The sequence below is a fragment of the Halictus rubicundus genome, chromosome 2 (assembly GCF_050948215.1).
Source record: "Halictus rubicundus isolate RS-2024b chromosome 2, iyHalRubi1_principal, whole genome shotgun sequence".
Taxonomy (NCBI): Eukaryota; Metazoa; Arthropoda; class Insecta; order Hymenoptera; family Halictidae; genus Halictus; species Halictus rubicundus.
In genome coordinates, this window is record NC_135150.1 from 21,240,128 (window position 1) to 21,264,166 (window position 24,039).

Sequence of the window (24,039 nt, forward strand, 5' to 3'; positions counted from 1 at the left end):
TACTCGCGTTTTTCTATTTTTTTTCTCCAAAATATTCTTACTAACTTTAAACAATGACGCCCAGTTTGAATGGTGACCCCTTCCCGTGATATAACAGGTGTGCCAACATGGAAAATATTTAAGTATACTTGGTTCCACCACAGACGAGGTATAAGGATAGATCTATCATCTTATGGGACTTCGTGTCTCATGTTCTGATATATCGACTGTTCAAAAAATCAGAGGTTTTTAGAATTATTCGTTTATTTTCTTGTATTCGCGAGACTGCAATGACTATATGTAGCTATTTTTGATTTTAATTACGATCACTGAGGATGCTGTCAGCAAATTTTAGTTCCAATTGGTAATACAAGACGTGACACGAAAATGGTAATGGGGTTTCGTGACCCCAAAAATGTGGGCCACAAAAATACATTGGATGATAGATCTATCCTATATCTCGTCTGTGGTTCCACCTAAAAAGGAACCTGGTGAAGGATGAATTTAAGACTTTACTGCGCATATGATACCAACGGGACTCGTTCATTGGCTAATTCTCTACTCGCGTCCCTACAACCGCGCACCTCTTCTGCGTCGGAATGCTAGTTGTTTATAATACCGTGTGTTCGTAGCGTTCAGAGATATGGTTTGAGAGGTTAAGACGAGACCAATTACAAACTACTTGTCTCCCGGTATATGAATATTCATGACGGTCATCGAGTGGGGGAGCTAACAATAAGTCTTTACAACGAGGCTAACGCACAACGACATGCGCGAAATAGGTTCCTTCTTACGTGGCATATATCAAGTATGTCAACACGTTTGTCCCGCTGAAAACGGACCTTTATGTGTATTTTATTATTTTCCTTTATTATAACTATCATTCAAATTCATGATTCATGGTATACTTGAACTTTAAGGTCAAAATTTATATTTTACAAAATAATTAAATAGAGAATCGCATTCTTCACAAATTTACAACGAATTTTGTCCGTATATTCGGGCTATGTCAATACTTTTCTTTGGCACTGTATACATTCATAGAAACGTATTTCGTATACTTATATTACAACGGCCGCATTCTGAGGACAATATTCCTAATGTATGCACCTACTTATGAACGCGTATGCATTGGAAATTGATTTTCGAAAAATACCGAAGTTTCACCTCTATATGGTACACTCTGTAACCATGTGCGCAATGTTATCGGTCGAGAGAGGCGCTGATTTCTAGGGTCGCTTTCATTGAAATGCGCCATTCCCGACTCGAGGAAAAAGAAAACGACATTGAAGAAAGGTACCCACGAAAGATTTTCCTTGGTTGAAGTCGTTTCGTCGGTTCTTCAAGATTTCACGAACGATTTCTGGTAATCGATTAATTCGTTAGTCATCGGAAAAGAGTTGCGTGTGCGTGATCCACGGGTACGTCGTTGTAAACGAAAGTGTCACAGCACTGTGTGCTCCGTGTGCGTGATTTGAGCCCCAGTCTCGGTTCCATTTAGTGCGATCAAATTCTTCAATTGGAAACTGAATCGCATCGGATTACAAAGAAATACTATTATTTTACGTTCGATCGAAAAAAAAGTGCTGTATGGAACAGCTGTGGTTCCCGGAAAAGTGGTAAAATCTCGTCCAAGAACAGAAAAGGGGAGTGTGGAAAAGAAAAAACCAGCGATCTTCGCAAAGTCGTGTGTCTGGTGCGTGTACCAACCGGAGCTGTCATAAATGTACACATTCTATATAGATTGCACAATCTATGCTCTGTTAGTGGACCGATTTACTGGAGACAAGTGATCGTGTCTGACGCGCGGCAGTGAATTGACATTAATCATCGTCGCGCGGTGTTGTGCACCCATCGACCTAAACGTCTAAAGAGCTAGTGCCGCATTTCTATCCAACGGCGAGCTTCCTCACGCAGCAGGTTAAGCATCGAAAATTCGACTTTTCCATCTTGTTAGGTGCCCCTATTCATGCTACCAGCGAAACTACATTTTTAATGTTTTTCTTTATCCTATGAATTGTCGTGCGCGAGAGAATCGGTTGTTTATGAACGGTGTCATTTACGATAGAGGCGCAGAATGTCATCTACGATAGAGGTGCTCGACGATTTGCCTATATTATTCGCCTTTTAGCGTGTACACTATCATACGGATGTTGATAAGATCCTGTGTACCCTTCAACACGCGGTTTCTTTTATCTGTGTTCCATTCTTTTCTTTTTTTTTTCTTGACCGTTTTTCTTTTTTCGAGCAACGAAACATTTTTATTTCCCGGAAGATTCGATATTTCAGATCGTGCTGACGTTTCACGGGCGGTGACAAGTACTCGGAGCCGTAACTACCGTGGCGCATCACTTACTCCCTTTATTCGCCTCTCTTTGTCTTTTTCTCTCTCTCTCTCTCTCTCTCCCTCTTGTAATCTCTCGAGTGGAACAGAGAAACAGAGAACGTGAATGAGTGAGCGCAAGAGAGAAAGGTAGAATGAGCGTAAGCGGCGAAAGAAGGAAAGACCCTGCGAATGAGTAACTGAATGTGGGAGAGAAGGAGAGAGGGAAAGAGAGAGAGAGAGAAAGTTGTATTTTAAGCGAATAACGGAGCGAGAGGAAAGAAGACAGATTAGTGAGCATGTATAAGAGAGAAAGAGCATTATGAGCCACGCTAGGGTAAAGCGAGAAAGAGAATTCGCGCGCGCGTACACAGAACTCTATGCGTCCTTATCGGTTTCTTTCTTTCGCAGTCCTTATGCACCGCTTTAACGGTTTCTCGTGATTTTTCGATAATACCATTTCGTCGAAGGTTATGAGGTATTGGTTACGTAGATAACTTTCGGGTGAGTCTTTTTTACGAGTACAATAGTTACACGTAGCTTGGTGTACTCACTAGTGTACATCGAATAGTGCGTACCACATATATGCGCTCGTGTTTTTTCATTTGATGCGTTCTCACTCTTATGGACGTTTTTTCCCCCCTATGAGTCCGTACCCGGACTCTGACTCGCACTCGGACGGACTCGTGCGATGCGGACCTGTTTCCTTCTAGTCACCGTGTTGTGCGAATTGCGAATCCCGTGATCGCCGTGAACCTTGCTGCGTTTAGCCACTCTATCTTACCGATCCTTACTCTTCGTTGAATCCTCTCGTTAAAACGGACTTCACATTATCATTTGTAGAGTTCGAGTTTTATCAACGGTAACATTATTACGAATCAACGCCGAGCTGCTCAATCTTCGAAACTAGCTCTCCGCGAACTAATTGGCTAATGTAATTAACAAGACCTCCGCTTTAATGTGTTAAGTAGTATACGCTATTATTTTCCTTTAGTTTTTACCCACTGTACTTTTCACTTGTGAGTAGAAAATAATCATAACAGAGCCAAATGGATAATGAAATTTCGTGTACTTGTTTTTATAGTGATCGGTATCTATTTTTTACGACTTCGAGACACGCTGAGTATTTGCGTGTTTAAGCAATCGACGATATGAACGACGATTTAATTCGAATTCTTTCTTTTTAATTACATTATTAATTTCGTATACTTTGCTAGGATATCGACCTCTCGAAATCATCGGATTCAGTGACACTTTAATCATTATATGAAAACATCTTTCATTTTGCAGAAAGAGTTAATAATTCTTAGCAAACTTTTGTTAAATTTTCATGTCGAAGTTTTATCATCTATTTCATGTAGTTAACTCTGATTACATTGCATAAATGTGGGATCCTTATCTACCAAACGAAGTTTCAATATGAACAGACATACATTTATTTATCAATTCCGTTGACATATTTTTAGACGATAACTGTTCATTACATTATGTTTTAGAAATATAATACTTTCAAGAGATTAACAATTTTTTTTTGTGTATAGGTAATCATGGCTAATCGGGGTACAGCCCAGAGGCCAAATGGTTCAACGCAAGGAAAGATTTGTCAGTTCAAATTGGTATTGCTCGGAGAATCAGCAGTTGGAAAATCAAGTCTCGTGTTGAGGTTCGTTAAAGGACAGTTTCACGAGTATCAAGAAAGTACTATTGGAGGTAAGGACTTTTTTCATAAAATATATGTTACTAAGATTCTAGTAAGTGGACCAGGCGATAGCTTTTTTTTTTAAGGCAGGTAAATATTTTCCATATACATTGTTGCATTGGCAAAATACAATTATATCTTTAATCTAAATGAAACTATAAATATTGTAACAAATAATATATTATACTATATAGAAAAATATATTAAAATATGCATAGAATGCAATCCTAAAATGTTAGAATACTTGTTGTAATTAAACAAACATTGAAATATTTTCTTATATACTAAAAGTTTCTTGTTTTATACCTTGTCTTATACCTTTTACTCATAAAATTCTAAGTGGAATTAACTTATCCAAGAAAAGTTACATGTTTACGTTTAAACAGTAACTAACACTAAACTTGTCAGTACACCAATTTTATTTCTAATTTATGAAAAAACTGTACTCAAGGTAGTAGAGGTTCTTTAATAGTACAAAATTATTTTTGCTAATTTGGAATAGAATGAAAACTTGATGTAGTTAGAATTACTCAGCATGTTTCTAAATAGTATTTGTTTTTTCTCGAAAATCATTATTTGATTATTTGATTAATCATTTTAGCTGCGTTTTTAACACAAACGGTATGTCTGGATGACACAACTGTAAAATTTGAGATTTGGGATACAGCAGGACAAGAGCGTTATCATAGTCTTGCTCCAATGTATTATCGTGGTGCTCAGGCAGCCATTGTTGTGTATGACATAACAAACCAGGCAAGTAAAAATTATTAAAAGTAAATATTGAACTTAATTATAAATGATATTTCCGCACATGCCAAAGAATATAATGTCATCAAGGTAAATAATATCTAAAGATGCAAAATTGTAATCACTTCTTTCAACTTTTTCTATATTTTTTATTCTATATTCTATTTATTGGAGTCTAAATACATCTGTAGTTTATCTTCGAAACATTATTAATAAATTATTTTACGCTGTTTGTACAGACTAATCTTTTAATTAAACATATAGGACACATTTGTACGTGCCCAAACGTGGGTAAAGGAATTGCAACGACAAGCCAGTCCAAGCATAGTTATAGCATTAGCTGGAAATAAAGCAGACCTTGCAAATAAGAGAGGTGTAGAATTTGATGAAGCTCAAACATACGCAGATGAAAATGGCCTTCTTTTCATGGAAACTTCAGCCAAAACAGCAATGAATGTTAACGATATATTCCTAGCGATAGGTAAGATAATTAACAATATTTCTTTATTGTATAAGTCAAATTAATTAATACATTGGCACAAGTAAAGCTATACTAGAATAGTTCAACAACATTTCCAATTACAATGATAGTGATGTTATCTACACAATATGAAAAGGCCATCTGGTTTTGAAATAATATCTGTTGTTGTGTTAGGCATACTGTGCAAAGACTTATTTCTTACTACATTTTTATTCTTCCATGTAGAAATAAATCTATAAATTTACAAATGAGTTTTGTCATAACAATCTGTTACAGCTAAGAAACTTCCAAAAAATGAACAATCAGGAAGTGCTAGTACAAGCGGTCAAGGTCGTCGATTAGTCGAGACAGAAGGACAAAAGACAGCAACTGGCAATTGTTGCAAGTGATTATCCAAATCTGTACGTGTTAAATACTGTATTGGTATATATTTTTATATTAGATCAAATTTGTCACCTTGGTGATCAACAATATTGGAAATAATATCTATTGAGCAGTCACAAACCACTTGATATATGCATCAGATATGTTATGAGTTCAATGTTCAGTATAATAATACATTATGTCTAGATATTTTTATAATGCAAAAATGTATAAGGAGAAAGGTTTTGCAGTGGAAACAAATTTGATATTAATTAGGTTAGAAATCTGCAATTTATGGGCTTTTCATGAAAAAATATGTATTAGTATTGCAGAATATGTGCGTAAATCTCTCTGCAGTGCATTTTTTGTTATATTTCATAATTTTTATTGCATATATTCCTGACATTTCGATCTTTATATTTATTAAGTAAGTGAAATTAAAAGTTGAATCAGTGTTTTTTTTTTTCTTAAATTTTTATTGTATGTATATTAATTGATAATGTAAAAAAGAATTCTGCATAAACAAGATGCTGTTATACAAGAATTTATAAAATTCTTCAACACGGTGAATAAATATGTCACTAATTATGTCTGACGTTATAAAGAAATAGTATTTTTCCATTAATTAAGGAATCAATTAGAAAGTGTGTTCTAATAATATACACAAGTTCATTTGTTACGAATTTATTTCCCACGATAATGAAATGAAAACATAAATTCCAAATATTTTGGCATTTAACTAATAATTTCTTTCAAAGTAAAGAATTTTCATATTTATATACGAATTTCCTTATACAATTATTGTATTTCACATAGCTTAGACTAATTAATGCAGTGAATTCTAGCGCGCAGTTTAAATATTTGATACTTTCTTTTTCTATTTGTAAACCTTGATTTTATACTCTTATTTTATCGCGCTTATAATATTATTGCAAAAATTTTAGTTGTGCTTATTATTTACACTATATTGTGAGTAAATATATATATATATATATTTATATATATTTATTCGTTTATAGTTTATATTTTGAATTTTGCAAGATTCTGCCACGTGGTATTGATGCCTGCAGTATGTTCATAAACATTATATATATACTTTCCTTACTACATTTATTTCTCTTAACTTTTATTTGATTAATACTTATGTAGTAGTTATTTTTACATTATGAATTATATAGTGAATTGTTAAATGCAAAAGTAAATAATCCTTGTAAAATATTCACCACCTTGTTACTGTAAATCTTAAAATGACATTAAAGAAAATGTTAATTTCTTACGCAAAAGTTGAGTCTGTTGATTTAACTAATGCAACATTTAAGTTTATTTGATAAACACGTTTGTCTAAATATTTTAATGTTGTAAGTTTTGCAGTTATTATTAAATACCAGTTAGTACTATTTATTCTTTCTATCAATCATATACTTTCTTTCAGTTTAATTGTATAGCTTTTGCGTAATTTATTTTTTATGTATTATCTTTTTGTAGATGATAAATTTTATATAAAATTTACTTTTTATCTAAACTTAAGTGTTAAAAGTGGAAAGACTATTCTGAAATTACTGTTCTTAACAGTGTTTTAAGTGTAAAGTACGATTAGTTGTCACAGGTTTTCAAATTGCAAAGGATATATGAAGTATGAAAAGTGTTCTTTTTTACAACTACACATTAGATTTATTTGAAACACCTTCCTAGGTAAGTTAATATAGTGTAATCATAATTACTTATGACCATGATTAATTGTAATTTAATTACTTTTATCATACAATATTTTGTATGGTTACATTAATGTCATCGATATAGGTTTTTCAATGACACAATTTTATGTAATAAGAATTTGCTAACTCACAAGAGAAAGTTCCCAATTTGGAAATTCAGAAAATTATGAAACTGTGGAGATAAGTAGAGTATATGCGTAGAGCATATGTAATTTTTGTGTGCAAAATTCTTTTCAATTTCTTACAATTAGCGAATTACAAAATAAAATTATATATGCCCTACATATTCCCAAATTTTCATAATTCTTTGAATTTTCGAGTTGGGGATTTTTCGTTATAAATAATTCTCTTTTCTACGTATCTCATTTATTTTCAATGTTCCTCACTTTATCTTTTAAGTCATTCAAAAGCGAGTGAGTTTGGGGAAAATTCAACACTGCTGAAATAAGTATCACGACCAAACCTTGGACTTACGACACTTGACCATGCACCAGTGTACATTCTTTGATATGTCTGCATTTCTAACAATGTATAACGATAAGAAGTGTATAAATACTTTGACCTTCTAATAACAAAAGTGCAACTATTCTTTGAGACATTGTTACCGTTAAGTGCTATTAACAGTCAATCTTAGTTTCGGCGAATTCTTAACGGTGAAAATAGCGTTACTGAAACCTATATCGGGAGTCACTGCAATTCATTGCATATACACTTTACATTATTCACTAAGATTTTAGCTGTTTAAATTTTGAATGATAATTTTATATCTTCATAACTGCACATTTTGAACAATAAACATGTGTTATTTTGTATATCTATACAATATAATTTTCTTCTTTTGCAACAGATAATATTGCAAATTAAGTGAAAATTTCGTTGTTTTCTCAGACATAATTTGTTTTATAAATCACTGTAGGAGCACACTACTTTTTGCTTGCAGATATGTACCATAATCCAAAAATATAAGTACACCATGAATGTGTCCGCATTGAATTTGAATGGAACGTAAAACGATGGAAAAATGCCACTATTATGGAATGGGAGGTGAACTATGCAGGACGAACATTTTGCCTGAGTGATTAATTTAGAAAAATGCGTGTATCACGTTTCATTCGAAGATATATCATCTATTTTGAGTATCAGATCTATCGAAAAAAAGGAAGGGAGCGAGAGAGAGAGAGAGAGAGAAAGTAAGAAAGAGAGAGAGAAAGTGAGTGAGCGAGCGAGAGAGAGAGAGAGAGAGAGAGAGAGAGAGAGAGAGAGAGATTTGGTGAAACTCCCATTTGTAATTCTAGTAGTAATGGGCGGTGTTCGTTATAAATATAAATATATATATAAATATATAAATACGATTATACTATAAATCATATATAATTAATATGATTTATATAAGTAATGTTAATGGTAATAAGTAATAATGATAATATTAATGGTAAATTGATTATTAATAATAATAATAATATTAATATTAGTAATAATATACATTTAAAATATACAATGTATGATGAATTTTTGGCACGCAAAACATCTTGTAAGATAGTAGGCCATTCCTGCTGCTAACTATACCTATGTATTTACTTTCTTAGTTTGTAAACATGTATAACAAATTTTTGCTCCGAAATATATTGTATATTAATTTTATTCGATAATTCATGATAAATTATAAATGATTACACAAGCAAAAGAATAAACTTGTGAATATTATTATCGGTTTCGTCGCATTCACCGTTCACTATCGTCCAGAAGCATTTATCACTTTATAAATAAGTCTGTTACTATTTACATGCGAGTAAATTCAACTATCAATTAAATTATGTCAATTAACTTCATAATATTTCGTATATTTTTAAAACTAAAACAAATTTAACTCATATTTACCAACATATACACATCAGTAACATGTTGGCATTATTGACTGCTATTTTTTCTCGAATTTTAATTTGAAAGTCTGACATCTATACATATATACATGTTTGCTTTCTTCGCTGTTTGTTTAATTATATACATATATAATAGCTACTCGTGTTTACATCAGAAACAGTAATTGCGAATAATGTCGACTATCTTTACGATAAGAGATGATCATATTACAGCAGATGATTTGAATTCTATACTTAATATTAAATCATCAACTCTATCAGAACGCAGAATAACAGACACTCAAATACCAATTTCGCGGAAAGTCTGTTCAGAAATTCACATTGAATCAAATGTGAATTATGATGATTTATGTGGACCATGGGTTTTTTCAAAAAACCCAATTTATGATCGGTACATTATACAATCATCTCCAAAAGTTTGCATTTGGAAGTATTTTACAGAACAAGATATAATTTATTTGAAGAAATGTCAGAGAAGCGAGGGAATATTTTTCTTTGGTAAACAGCTACAAATATATTTTAATGTTTTGTAAACATTAATTATGTTATGAATGAAGTAATGTTTCTTTGTAGAAAAAGCATTCTTGTATAAGTATAAAGAAAAATGTAACCACATTCTTGTCAAAGTACTATGGGAATTTTTTAAGTTTGTGAGGTACAGCTTGTTAGTGTATTGATATATTTTTTTGGTCGATGATTAGAAATGAACATACATTAATTCTGTTTTAGATTGTATTCTTTCACAGAGAAAAGTGTTTCAGTAGTTTTGGGAGTTGTCCATTTAACACAGTTATTTTTTCTTTCCAACCCACGATGTACAGCTGAAGAAGTTTTTCAGTTTTTTCATGAAAGCATTTTGTTGCATGCTGTGCTAGTTCGTACCTTTTTTATAATATTGCTATAACTTTTAAAAGATGGTTATTTATGGTGCAACTATTTCAAGTATGTGGCAATGTTTCGTTTCAGAATCCTCCAAACAGTATAGAAGTTCTTTCCATAGCAGAATGCAAGCGCGTGTTTAAAGTATTTCATGAAGTATTTTTGGAAAATCTTGTATTATTACATATCTCATGTCATGAAATTTATCATTTTACTATAAACTTGGATAATCCATCGAGTTGGATAGAAGAAAATCAATTATAAGAATGAATAACCTACATATTCAATGTATATGTGTATATGCTTTAAGATTCATCCGTAAATAGGTATGATTAACAATAGAAATCGTAACACAAAAAGTACAACACCAGGTTAGAAAATTCGAGGGTATTTAGTAGCAATAAAAGATAATTATTTTAATTCTATTGGACAAAATGCTTTATAATATTCTCATTTGCTGGCAGATGATTGGTAACCACAATCACGACTTTCTTCCAATGCTGAATCAGCATTACCTCTGTTACAGAAATTTTCTTCATATTCTATATTACTTTTTCGAAGCTCATTTGTCAAATATTTCATTTTAGGAAACCACCAAGTATTGCCACAAGTTGAAACACGTCGTGTTGCTTTAGTAGGATTCGATTTCTAGATAAAAAGAAGTATTAAAAATTGAAATTTCTAAAAAGTAACGTTTAAAAATTTACTAACTTTCTGAAGAAACAGATATTTTGAATTTGTGGAAATTACTGTGTCAGAATTTTGTGCGGCAGCTGAAGGTAATATATGGCATCCGATACAAACATTTTTAATATTCTTTCCATTGTATCGGTTCATTCTTTTTAATCTTTGAATTAATAAATGATTACTGCGTTTTAACTTCTTTGTTTCATCTAAGAGAGCTCTGCAATAAAATGTTCAACTCCAAAATTTGTACAAATTTTATAATTTAGATAACATTTGTAATTAGAAATAATAAAAATACTTACTTTTTCTCAAATTCAATTTCTCGTAATTGTTGTTGCTGACACTTCAATTTGGAACTGAGTTTATTAACATAATCTCGCTGTTCTACCATCCAAATACGAATGCAGGAAACAATGTATTGAGATTGATTACAAAGTTCTGATCTACTTTTCGCTGTTTCTGTTAATTCTGCTGATATACAAGCAAGAGATTTATTTTTGAGCTGACATTCTTTTCTGAGTTCTAATAATGATTTGTGAGTTTCTTGTAATTCAGAAATAATTTCACAATTATTTTGTTCCACCATGGCCTTTTCTTTAATAAGAAGACAATTTTCTTCCATGCATTCCTTCAATTGCTCTCTTTCTTTTTCAACCTAGAAATACAACAAATAGACTGAATTATTATATTATATATTAAAATCATTACATTAGAAAATTAAATTAATTTATTTAACTTGTTGTTGCAAAACATCTAATTGTTCTGCATAGGATTTACAAATGTCTTGTAGTTTACAATGATCACCAGTTTTTGATAAATAATTTCCTTGAATATTCTGTAACTCATCCTTGAATTTATCTAAACAATCTGTAAGATTAGCCTTTTCATTTTCCATATTTGATATTTTTAAGCAATAATCCTTTTCCTATAGTAACAAATAAACATTAAAGTAATTACATAAGAGCATTACAGATTTAACTTGGCCAATACATAAGATATGAATGATAATCACCATTTTTGTTAAATATTCTTGTAAATCTGCCTCACGTTTTGTCATTTGGACCAATTGTTGTTGTGCCTCATGAAAATCTTCTGTGACTCTGCGATAATTCATTTCAGTACAGCATAATTGCTTCTGAACTTCTTTTAACTGAAAGAAATATATAATTTATGAAGTACTAAATATTACGTTTTTAAAGACTTTATACCTTATTTTTTAACACACAAACATCTTCTTTTGATTTATTTTCGAAGGCATTGTTCTCCATCTTCAGTATAGTATTGTCGTTCTGAAATGTAAATTTTTAATTCATAAAAACATGTTTGACCTTTGTAAAAATACGTTTATGTCTTAAATTAAGTATTAAATATTTTGGTCTTTTAAAAATATTTTAGTTTTAGGATACCTTTAGAATTTCATAATCTGCTTGCAATTTAGTCATATCGTTTGACTTTTCTATCAGCATGTTTTTCAAAGATTGTATTCTATCATGTAGAGTTGACATCTCTTCTTCTGCGTCATTTAGCTCAGTTAGATACCCTTGAATCTGGACGTTACTTCTAAGTAATTTTTTCTCGAGTTCTTCAATTGTTTCAGTTTGTCTCTTCATAATAATTTCATTATTTTTAACTTGTTTATAAAAATTATTGATCTAAAAATTCACAATTAATTTATCAAAGCATCTATAATTTAAAATGTTAATAGTGTTCATATTTACACATACTTGTGTTTGTTTGTCTTCCAACTTTTTAAGTAATTTTTCAAATTTTATATCATTTTCTTTAAAGAGTTGCACTTTTTCCAATAAATCTTCTGCTTTGCTTGTACTCTTCTTCAAATCAGTTTTCAGTTGTTCATTTTCATAACGTAGGCAACTTTCCGTATCCCTCATTTTTTGTAATTCAAATGAAATTTGTTGAGCATAACTTTCATTTTCTCTCTCTATTTTCAGTTCCTTGTCAATTATATCAAAATCTAATTTATATTTTTCTAATTGCCTTTTCATATCTTCATTTTCTCTGATTAAAGTATCTATTTCTGACTGTAACTCATGTTCCTGTAAGTAGCTCTTAAATTGTACTATGTTATTACACGTTGTATTTTCGAAATTAATTTCATCTTGTGTGGTGCAACTTTTGTCTGCAACTTCTATTTTGCACTGGCACTCTTTGTCTTCATTCATTTTTGCTTTCTGTGCACATTTCGTGACTAATTTTCTGAAATAATTATAAGCAAAATGATACGTCAATACTTACAAATATCTTTTACCACAAAATTTTGTTTTGTTACCTCATTTCTTGTAGTTTCCCTTCCGCCTCTTGCCACAATTTTTTCATATGTAAGTACTTATTTTCTGAACAACAGTTTGATTGTACCAAAGTGTCAACCTATTTAAAATAAAATTTACGTGTATTTGAATACAAATGAATTGTAAACTAATTGTCGCTTTTTATAATAATTATTAATACTTTATCGTACCTTGTACTTCAAAGCATGTATATCGTTCACACGAATCTCTAGTTGGTCCTAAATTGCAATAAATAGTAATTATTAATATCTTTTAAGATCATAAACATTTTATATTAGCTTATATTTATTTTGCTAATTACATCTAAAAATCATTAATATACAATAAAACACATCGTTTGTGAAAAGTATATTTATTTATTGATTGAAAATATGAATTTAAATAAATAATCCTATTTTTTCTACCTGTATAGATTTTAAAATAGAAAAATGCATAGTATGGATAGAAGTAATAGTTGAGTAACTGTTGTGTTCCATGTAAGAAATTTTTTGTTGAAGTTGATTAATTGCTTCTCTTTGTAATTCCAATAATTTCTCTTGCTTGGCAGCCTTTGGATAAACATAAGAGTTTTTTTATTAGTATATGTATTATCAACACTAAGTAATCAAAAGTCAAAGAGAATTTAACATACCTCACCGAAGCATTCATTGTATTGACTTTGAGTTTCTTCCACACACACTGTCAATAAACGAATACTTTCACATTTTTCTTGAAGCTGTAAATTGTGATTTATTTGCGTTTCTGTTAAACAATTCTTAAATATGAACAAATGATTCCACATTAACATTTCAAATATAAACTTCTGTTTACCTACATTATTGTTCACCAGAAATAAATTAAAAGTACACACTGCATTTGGAATACAGGAAGGACAACATGTTAATATAAAAACGTGGAACACGATACATGCATGTTACTCATTTAATTATTTATTACAATAATAAATATTAACAATCTTTGTTAATAAATTACATACAGCTACTACTGCAGATTACAGTTCTTTTATGTATAGAAATATAAATTCATGTATCTCTACTTTCAAGTTAACAATATGTACAAAATTGAGACTAATAATATTTACTAATATATTATATAAATATATTATACATACAGCTCTAGACTACATATTGCTGGATTTGATTTTTCATATTCCATTATAATAGGAAATTATGACTTTTGTCAAGTAAGAATAATTACATTGATTGCTATAACAATATTTTATCAATTACTAAAATTAATGAAATAATATATTTGAAGCTCAAACTTTTACTAACGATTACTGTTTCATTGCAAAAAATTGCAATGTAAATTAGTTTGGACGTAAATTGCACATGTTCAATATTTACAATTCAAACATCATGCACATTCCCATGACTATACATGGAAGATGAAATTGTTGACCACTGATCACTCACGTCACTCATAGTTCTGTGTCCCATCTGGTCTATACATCTTTTAGCTTCTACTACAGCATTTTGCAAATGTCCTATAGTTTGACTTTGAAGTTCATTCTGAAAAATGAAGGGACTTTCGATTATCGTGTTAAAAATACATCTTGTTTTATGTTTTATTTTATTCTTAACAATTATAACAATTATTAATTTACGAGTTAATTGAAATCGCTAATCTGAAAAGGCTAATCTATATGGAGAGAACAGAAGTAGAAAGGATTCAGCTGAGATATATAAAGTGGACACTTGGTTTGGACTTACGTACTCCAGGATATTTGATACTGGAATTGACAAAAAGAACGAAACTTGGAGTACACGCCGGAATTAGGGCCTGGAAATATAAGGAAGGAGTAGAAAGTATAGAAGGGAGGAAGTTAGTCAAGGAATGTCTAAAGGAAAAGGAATCAGGGAATGTGCAGGACGAAAGCAGGAAAGAAAGGGAGGAATTTTAAAAGAGAAACGGATGGAGCCAAGTAGGGATGGAAGAGATGAGAAGACAAGAGAGAGAGGTAACGCAGAGTCTAAAGGATAGAGACATCGAGGTACAACAGCAAGAGCAGCATACAAGGATAGAGCAGTCTAAATACAACAAAAGATACAAGTTCATAAGAGTGGCAGAATTACTTAAGTAAGGAAGGAAGAGGGGACAGTCAAAATCTCTTAGCACAAGCAAGATGCGGAAACGTAGAAAACTGGAACAAGTATTGACTGGAGAATGAAGCAAGAGAATGCGATCTTTGCGGGGACAGGTTCGAAAGTTTGGAACACCTAACAAGAGACTGCAGGGAAATGGAAGGAATGATCAGGATTGAAAAGAGAGCATAATACAGGGCACCAAAGAAAATCTAATTCAATCAAGCTTAAGCCAAAAATGTAAGAGAATAGAAAAGGTTGCAATAAAGGGTTATAATAGAATAGGAGTGAGGGGGGTGAGAGGAAGAGGGAGAGAAAGAATGAATGAGCTGAATGTGTGGATAAGATAGCTTTGTAAAGACAGAAAATTGTAAACCAAATCCAATTCTTAGGTGTAAGGCTGAATAAAGCAATACTAATATACTATAAAGCTGAAGATAGACCAGAAACAAGAAATTGATTGAAATATGAAACATGCTTATTGTTTGTTTGGATGTGTGATTGAAAAAGTATGTTTATATTCTCAGATGGGACACAAGTGCCCAGAATTACCTGATACATACTGAATTTGTGAGAAAAAAGTATGTTGTTACCTTCGTTTGTGAATGTGTTAACATAAGTTGTTATGACAACTGTAAACTTTAAGATAAGTGCATAACAATTATGATTGAAGATAACACTATAATCTAAGGCCATATCTCAGTTATAAGGCTAGGAAATAACAGATAGCTATAGTATTAATAAAAAAAAATATACCTGCTTCAATAGTTGTTTCTTCTCGTTTTCGTACTGGCAAAGTATTTGATCTTGATTATCGATCTACGAAGAATATTTTAAGTGTTGTATTATGATTTTTATTTGTACACACCTTTATATCGAGTCTCGTCAATATTTTCACATTCTTGTTGATTAATTATAGATTCTTGATCACACAATATATAAATATACACGTAAATAAAATTTGCACACTATCAAAACTCTGTTGCTGATTACGTGTACAGATGTAATTGTATAGAAAATAATAATCATGAAAATAACTTACTTCTTTCTTACATACAAGCATATTACACTGTTTACTACGAGCTTATTCTGTAATTGCGCGAGCCTTATACATTTTTTCAACCGAAACACGAATCCTAAGCATAGCTGCTCTAACGCGATCAGTTTATAAAAAATATGAGTTCTTATAAAAACAAGGTATTGCGTGTTTGCTATATAGCTTTGTTTTTCAAACGAAAAATTTGATAAAGATCATTCAGCAGATATTGTAGATTTTAAATAAAATTTAAATTTATTAGACGGTGCTATCACAAAATTAAAGAACGTTTGGAAGTTACCTAAATTATATTGAACTTTTTAACATACCTTGTCTTGCAGTTTCTGATGGAGCTCCTTTATTTCAGACTGTGTCATTGCAATCGCTTCCTTTTGAATTTTGATAATTTTTTCTCTATCTTCTATCTACAGGGAAAATTTTGCTTCGTTACAATTTTTCTTCAAAATTGTGTCATACCAAAAGAACCTTAATCCATAATCACAGATATGTGGTCTGTAAAACTCTCATGAAATGCAAAGTTAATTGTTTTGTCTCCTTCTCTAATAGTATATGCTTAAGCGACTATATATTTCTTCCTTTCTTATAATTAGCATAATATGTAGTATTAATTGAAGTTATATGTTTGTATTAAAAACAGATAGATGTTTACTGTTCCTTAAAAAATGTGTTCAAAGTTGCGTTTATAGTTCATATCAAATCTAATAATTCTTGTAATTGGCTCCTTCTCAGAGATTTTTAAAAAATTCTACAAATTTTGCAAAATTTATAAAGATATAAATTCAATAAGCCCCACTGTAAAATAACCCTCTATTATAAGTAGAGTGAAAAAAGCTTTTACAAAGTATTAGTTGATAAATCGACACAACAATGTCAGTCCAAGAGTAATAATATTTCCATACCTGTGATGACAGATTAAAATTTTTTATACATATATAAATTACACTTACAAGTTTATTTTTGGAATGTAAAGCATTTTGAAGTTTTTCTATTTCACGAAAACAATTGTCTAATTCATCCTCACATTTTTGTAATTTGTCTACTAGATTCATAAGCAGTCTTGCAGATGAACAGAAGTTAGATTTATCTTCATAAATCTGCAAATATTTTATTTATTATTGTGACAAGCTATATATGAAACTTAAAATGTTGTAAACTTATTGTATATTTTCTTTAACAACTTTATACTAACCAACTGTTTATATTCTGTCTTAAGGTCCTGTATATCGCGTTTGGTAGATCTTATGGTATTTTCCAGGGTTTCAAATAATTGAGATGTAGTCTATAAAGTATAAACGAATTTGTCGTGACAAAAAAAATTAAGATATACATGTTAAAGATAAAAATTGATATGCCATTTACCATTGCGTCATGCTTAAACTGGTTACAACTACATCGCAGCAGTGTTTCTTCAACACTACGTTCGTTGTTCTTAATGTTAAATGAGAAAGATATTAGTGTTTGATATGTCAAGCAAAAGTGTATTATAATTTTAAACCGAACTTACAAAGGAACTTAGCATTTCTTTTGATTTGTTGAGTTCTGCTTCACTTTCATTTAACTGCTGTCGAAGTGTGCATTCCCTTTCTTCTTGTAATTTAAGCTGTAATATAACATATATTAATATTTGTGTGTTTCATATAAGTATTTTTAAGTTTAAGTAAAAATTACTGTATTTTCTAATTGTATGATCTTTTTCTTCAATTCTATACTGTCCACAGAGTGAGATAGTTTATAATTTTCTGCTCTTGTTCGCGCAGAACGAAGTTCCTCCTCCATCGATACAATACTACTTTTTAAACATTCATTCTGTTCTTGCTTGCACTTTACCTAATAATTACATGTATAGAAAAATAACAAAGTAGAAGTACAATTATTATTCATAAACATTTAATTTTATTCTCAAATACCTCATGTTGTAATATTTGAACTTGTCCTTGTAAATCTGTGACTCTACACTTCCATAGACACTTATCATCGCATTCTGTTTGAATGGTTTTCTATAAAAATTAGTTGTAAATAAACACTTAAAAACACTTAAATTCTCACTCATATAATAAATTGTAGAAAATGATATCTCACTTGCGACATTTTGTACTTTAGCTCGTCATGCCCCTTCTTTAATTTGTGTAAATCCTGTTTGGTTTGTAATATTTCATTCCATGTCTGAAATGATTCAGTAATATATTATAAATCTAATAAATTTGTGACCACATAAAATATGGTATGTAGTATATAGTATATGCAGTATAACCACAGAATACCTGAGTATATAGCAGAGATATTGCACCATTACTGTCACATGTCTACGTTTTAACCAAAATAAAAATAAATATATTTGATATAATTAGTAAGTATCATCACTACACATTTAATGTGAATTGTAAATAATTACCTGTTCTTTTGAGTTAAAAAATGTTTCTGATATATGTTGTATTTTTAAGTGAACTACATCTAATTCTTCTTTTAGTGTTTGTAATTTGTCCTGTTTTTGGCAGATTGTTGTTTCTGTTACATCATGTTCTGAAAGCTGTAATGCCGAAATGTATCTTAAAATAGTTGAAAATTCCAAGAATGAATAAGTCCAATGCTTTTCAATCTTGCTCGAAAAGCATATGAGCTTATATTACGTTAATGTTATACAGAAATCATTGCAGCTACATATGAGATACTTTAATAACAGATATACTAACTGCTTCATTCATTTTTTTCTGTAATCTTATAATGCAAGATTCTATTTCACGAAGTTGGTGCGCTACTATTTCTATGTTTGAAGTAGTACAGCATTCCTTGAAAAATTATACATATAAATGATATTATTATATTAATTCCTTATTTTCAGTGTAATACTTTTTTAATAAAAAATATAAATAGTTTACTTGAGTTTGAAATACTTGTAGACTGTTTGATGTTTGTTCTATTTCCTTTATGACTGAACATAACAGATCATTGCATAAAGACACTTCTGAATAACTATGCATGATGTCTTCCTGAAATTTAAATGTCAAAAAAATAAACATGAAATTATATTAATATAATATAATATACATAATGAAATTAATGAAAATCAATTATACCTGCATATTATTTTCCATTTCTTTTAAATGTATTGATAATCGGACCTGAGCATGATTCATTTCATCTTTAATGCTTTTTAATTTGAATTTTCCTGAGGTAATTCTTTCATTATGTTTTGTTCTTTCTTCTTCCTGCTCAAAACGAATATGAATTAACTGAGTGAAATAAAAATATGGTAATATTGACTATAAGGTAATAACTCTTACTTGCAAGTGCAATGTATTTAGTATTTCGATTATTTTCTCTCGATTTCTTATTAACAGATTTCGTACATCAATAACTTCTTCGTTTAAGTTGACATACTGTAAATATTTTGTATAATTAGTAAGTATCAATAAATATCAGTATTAATAATAAATATAATTAATATTCATAAAAATAAACTCTTACTTTTTGGTGTTTAGATTTGAAAATAGAAGCAATTATTGCCATTTCATCCTGAATATTATCTGCAGCAACTTGTGTTTCGATAGTGCTTGCCCTCATTATATCCATTAACTTAAATTGCTGATTTGCGTCTGCACACATCTAGAATATAATTAACATTTCTATACTATTTAGTACCCGGATTATTTAATAAAATATGAACTATACTTACAGGTAAATTTTCACTATCTATGTAAAGTGAATTATTGTTTTCCAATTTCAGCTAAATTAATAAAACACAGAAAATTTGTATAAATATTCAATGATTGTACAGTTGTATATTTCGTAAAAGCTTTAAAGAAATATACATACTATAATAGAATTAATAGTAGCAATCAATTCCTTCTTTTCTGGACATATTTTTTGTATATAGTCAATGTTTTGACTTAGTTCGTATTGTATGTTTGTATCCTGTACAATTAAAAGCAAGAAATATATATACGTAATGGGTATCTTTCTTAGTTCGTTATTGATAAACATTTTTCATGCATGCTAACTACACAAAATATTTATTTCCATATACTTTGTTACAATCAAAAAAATATATTAACATGTAATGTTGCTGGAATTGATTAAATTTTCTTTTTTATAAAAGCAGGAATTCCTTATTAAATTCAATTATTCTTCTGGTGATTTCTTTGCGATACTATAGATAACTGAAAAATGTTTATTAATAATAATACGTTTTCTTATAAAAATTCTTTTTATGCATAAGTAAAATGTGTAAAACACGTATCAAGTAAATATAAAAGAAACGCGTTAATAGATGAGCATTAGTTAAGTTTTCTAATTAGAAAATTAAAAATTCATAAAGACTCGACATCGTTATATAAATGAAAGCAATGGTGTGTACGAACTTCGTTGTTTTTGCAGCACAATTTTTCCATAGCTTTCTCCAGTTGTACTTTTAGTTTAAAAATATTTTGCTCGTCTTGTTCCATGAACGATTTTACCTTAGTTAAGTATGATATTACGTGATTCTAAAAAATTCAATACATAGTGAATAATATTTCTACACGAGTCTATTAAACCTTTATCAATTTTATTTAACTAACCTCTTGACAAGTAACTGTATCAACATAAGCATTTGGTGTAACACGTGGCACCTAAAATTATGTTAGAATATATGATACTTCCTTATTCACACTTTAAATTCTATTACTAATATGATATGATATAATACAAAATTGAAGTAAAAGGCAATCATGTTGATTTAGAAGTTACCATAAAAAACTCTTAGCTTATGTCTCTGCATACAATTTTTCTTTTTACCACACATTTATTGTACTTTATCTATTTTGCATAATTTAATACAATTAGGAAGTATGTAATAAATATTGAATGTAGATAGAATCATCTACTTATTTTTGTTGAGTGAAGGTAATTTTTTTATGTACTTTAAGATCTTCTTGTCAATATTGTGGAAATGTTTGTACACATCAATTTTATTTTGAGGAGAACTCATTGTTTTTATCACTACGTTTTTTAAATTATTACTTTTCATTATAGGTAAACTTTCTGTTTCTTTTTTGCCATTTATATTATTCTCAATACAATTTTGCAAAAAGGAAATGTAATTGTTGTGATTTAGAGACCCACAGAAACCTGATGGGGCATAGACTTTCTCATAAGACTTGTGAATTGATTCCATTTCCTTAGTGTCAGTATTGAGTGTATTATGGTTATGATAATTATGAATGCAAGAGGATATAGTGGAGTACAAACACTGGAAACAAGAAATATTACTTTTATTTCCAAAGAAATAAAGAAGTAATTAGGTACAATAATTATACCTTATCCATTGTTCGTTTTAGCTTCTTTCGCATTTCTCTAATGACATCCTCTTTAAATTGAATTTGTATATTTGCATTGTAACATTGTTCTTGTAATGTGACTATTTGCTTTTGCAAAGATGTTACTACTTTATTGTTTTCTATTACTTCTGCTGTCAACGTATCTTGTTTTTCTAGCAATTCCTATTAGCCGATACAATTAAAATTATATTCAAGTAATTATACATGAGAAGAAGGTGTACACATGCAAGTAAGTAACACAAACTTTCTGTGTATTAGACATCTGCTGCTTTATTTCTTGAATTAGCCTGCATTTTTCGTTCAATTGTATTTTTAAATTATTTATGTTTGTATTGGTATCGCGAGTTACTACTCCCAAAGCCGACTCAGCAATATGTAAACGTTGCTGCAAATTTCTCATTTCAATATCTTTCTCAATGAATATTTTTTCCACAATATCGGCTACTAACACAATCTGAACGGCAACGGAAGATGTAAAAACAATTTGTTATTGTATACATTCAATATGAAAATTCAACACGATTGCCTTGTTATAAAGTATTTCATATTTTTCATATTAAACAATTTGGTTTTACTTAAATTTTTCATTAATATAATATTATATTTATAAATGTACTTACATCAGAAGTTTGTTGATCATTTGTTAAAAATGAATTACATGTAGTTTGATTTCCAATGTGAGTAAATTTTTTAAGATTATCAGTAAGGTTTTGATTTCGAGTCAAATATTGTTTAATAGTATCCTCTTTGGTTTCTAATTTCTCCGTGAGATCAACTAATTTTTCTTCCAACTCTCTTTGACACCTAAAACCATTCGGTGGATTATGTATAGTATAGTATAGTACTTTATGTAATTGCCATCTACTAGACTAGATTAACAAGGCATTTGATCAATTTATTGTTAACCCTAGAAGACATCATTCCTATTATACTTACGCAATCAATTTTTTTTCATTTTCTTGAAGCTGTTCAATTTGCAATTTCAAAGACTGTATCCTTTTCTGGCTTGTTTCTTCCTAATTTTAGAATTCCACTATTAATTTCGAATTATCACTGTTATTAAAGACTATTATTATGACTATTATTAAAACAGCAAATAGAAGAAAAACAACAATCTTTGTATAATCACTGCATATACCCACTCGTTTATTGTGCATAAAAATACTGACAAGAAATTTTTCTAAGAGGAGTGCAGGAAACCAAAAAGTAAGACAAGATATGTGTACAGTTACATATACAATAAAAATCCAAGTTTAAAGTGATGTTGAATATGAAGGATGTATCATGGATATACTCTTATGTAATGGATAATTCGAGTTATTCAGAAGACTGTGACTAACTGTTATTATAAGTTTATATTTTTTATCAGCATCTAAATTTATATTTACCTGGCCACATGAACAGCTATAAAAATGCAAAAAGAAAATTATTTTATAATCTTTTCATAAATGAACATAATTTAAATAATAATGAGAACTTACTCAAGAGGAGCGGGTATATCACCTGGTTGAATTTCTATAAACTTTAAACCATCTAAATTCCAGCAGTTTTCTTGCGATGCACGTCTTATCAATTCTAATAATCCTTTAATATCATTTTGCAAAATCTTTATTCTTTGGCGCATATGTTCCTCTTCCTTTTGCAAATTACTTACACGATTTGTAAGTGTATGTATAGTCTATAAAAAGAATGCTTTCAAGTTGTGTTCATTACCTTGTTCTTTGATAAAATAAAAATATTTTTTATTTACCTGTTCTGTATAACCTGATTTTCTTAAATTTTCGGACACCATCATAGACGTTTGCTTTAATTTCTGTTCTAACAATTTCACTCTGTTACAAGCAGCCTGCTCCAAATCCTCCACTATCTGTACCAACATAACATTTTGCTCTCTTAAATTCTTGATCCATTCTTTCGAAATTTCAAATTTCATCTAAAAAAATTTCGAGTTATTGTTATATTTAAAGACTGTTTAAAACAATACAATGAAAGTAAATAAATAAATAAATAAGCACAGTAAACAAATACAGTAACAGTGAGCAAGTTTACGTACAAAGACACGATCAAATTCATTGTCGATTTCTTGATCAACATTTTGAATACGATCCTCGTATAATTTTTGAAACTCATCGATAATTTTTAGGCTTTCTATTTCACCGCAAGGTTTTCCGGTAGTGTTATCAATAGCAGTGCAACTATGGTCTCCATCGGTGAATGTAGAAATATTTTGGACAGGTTCAGTCATCGAATCAATTGAGTTCATGGCACGTTAACAAGACAGATATTTTATATACAGACTAAATCTTATATGTTATTAATTCAATTAAAAAATCTTCCTACACTCACTCTAAAAAGAATGTTAAAATGAACGTCAACACACTAACTCGCCATTTTATTACTACATTTGATAATGTGCATTTAATTCCACAAACAATGATTACACAAGACCACCACACTCTACATTCTGTTTTTAAGACTTTTAGGGGGAAATTTATGATTAGCGTGTATATGAGAAGGTGGC

General features: G+C 30.0%; 2 protein-coding genes across 11 annotated transcripts; one reads left to right on the plus strand and one right to left on the minus strand.

Moving 5' to 3' along the window:
• The first annotated feature begins 1,206 nt into the window (after window positions 1-1,206).
• On the plus strand, window positions 1,207-8,946 carry Rab5 (RAS oncogene family member Rab5). 9 transcript variants are annotated; one of them, XM_076805955.1, is made up of 6 exons: window positions 1,207-1,345; window positions 3,844-4,012; window positions 4,603-4,754; window positions 5,013-5,229; window positions 5,506-5,630; window positions 8,248-8,946. In XM_076805955.1, exons 2-5 carry the CDS (start codon window positions 3,850-3,852, stop codon window positions 5,616-5,618), a joined length of 645 nt encoding a protein of 214 aa, XP_076662070.1. In that variant the 5' UTR covers window positions 1,207-1,345; window positions 3,844-3,849; the 3' UTR covers window positions 5,619-5,630; window positions 8,248-8,946. The 9 variants fall into 9 exon arrangements, with proteins under 9 accessions (XP_076662070.1, XP_076662065.1, XP_076662067.1 ...); XM_076805950.1 differs by having other exon boundaries at window positions 1,218-1,899; XM_076805952.1 differs by having other exon boundaries at window positions 1,218-1,675.
• A 1,510-nt stretch (window positions 8,947-10,456) lies between these two features.
• On the minus strand, window positions 10,457-23,951 carry LOC143365603 (uncharacterized). 2 transcript variants are annotated; one of them, XM_076805921.1, is made up of 39 exons: window positions 23,865-23,951; window positions 23,269-23,451; window positions 23,000-23,196; window positions 22,907-22,922; window positions 22,455-22,534; window positions 22,139-22,322; window positions 20,760-20,810; window positions 20,562-20,684; window positions 20,017-20,115; window positions 19,877-19,927; window positions 19,669-19,806; window positions 19,485-19,580; window positions 19,278-19,409; window positions 19,080-19,190; window positions 18,894-18,989; window positions 18,596-18,730; window positions 18,465-18,506; window positions 18,283-18,366; window positions 18,111-18,200; window positions 17,872-18,030; window positions 17,708-17,803; window positions 17,563-17,631; window positions 17,393-17,482; window positions 17,151-17,297; window positions 16,512-16,607; window positions 15,903-15,965; window positions 14,478-14,573; window positions 13,694-13,777; window positions 13,467-13,610; window positions 13,233-13,280; window positions 13,044-13,141; window positions 12,478-12,970; window positions 12,160-12,405; window positions 11,962-12,042; window positions 11,766-11,903; window positions 11,490-11,678; window positions 11,056-11,408; window positions 10,778-10,970; window positions 10,457-10,714 (listed from the first exon to the last, which is right to left on the minus strand). In XM_076805921.1, exons 2-39 carry the CDS (start codon window positions 23,449-23,451, stop codon window positions 10,517-10,519), a joined length of 4,989 nt encoding a protein of 1,662 aa, XP_076662036.1. In that variant the 5' UTR covers window positions 23,865-23,951; the 3' UTR covers window positions 10,457-10,516. The 2 variants fall into 2 exon arrangements, with proteins under 2 accessions (XP_076662036.1, XP_076662035.1); XM_076805920.1 differs by having other exon boundaries at window positions 23,572-23,930.
• Between the last annotated feature and the right edge of the window lie 88 nt (window positions 23,952-24,039).

Excerpts from the sequence above, each read along its gene's own strand:
- LOC143365603 (XM_076805920.1), bottom strand. The coding sequence starts at position 23,781 with ATGAACTCAATTGATTCGATGACTGAACCTGTCCAAAATATTTCTACA. Across the intron at positions 11,904-11,961 it reads TTTGTGTGTTAAAAAATAAG|TTAAAAGAAGTTCAGAAGCA; the intron begins GTATAAAGTCTT and ends TATTTCTTTCAG. Across the intron at positions 11,409-11,489 it reads TAGATGTTTTGCAACAACAA|GTTGAAAAAGAAAGAGAGCA; the intron begins GTTAAATAAATT and ends TTGTATTTCTAG.
- Rab5 (XM_076805949.1), top strand. Across the intron at positions 4,755-5,012 it reads TGTATGACATAACAAACCAG|GACACATTTGTACGTGCCCA; the intron begins GCAAGTAAAAAT and ends TTAAACATATAG. Across the intron at positions 5,230-5,505 it reads CGATATATTCCTAGCGATAG|CTAAGAAACTTCCAAAAAAT; the intron begins GTAAGATAATTA and ends AATCTGTTACAG.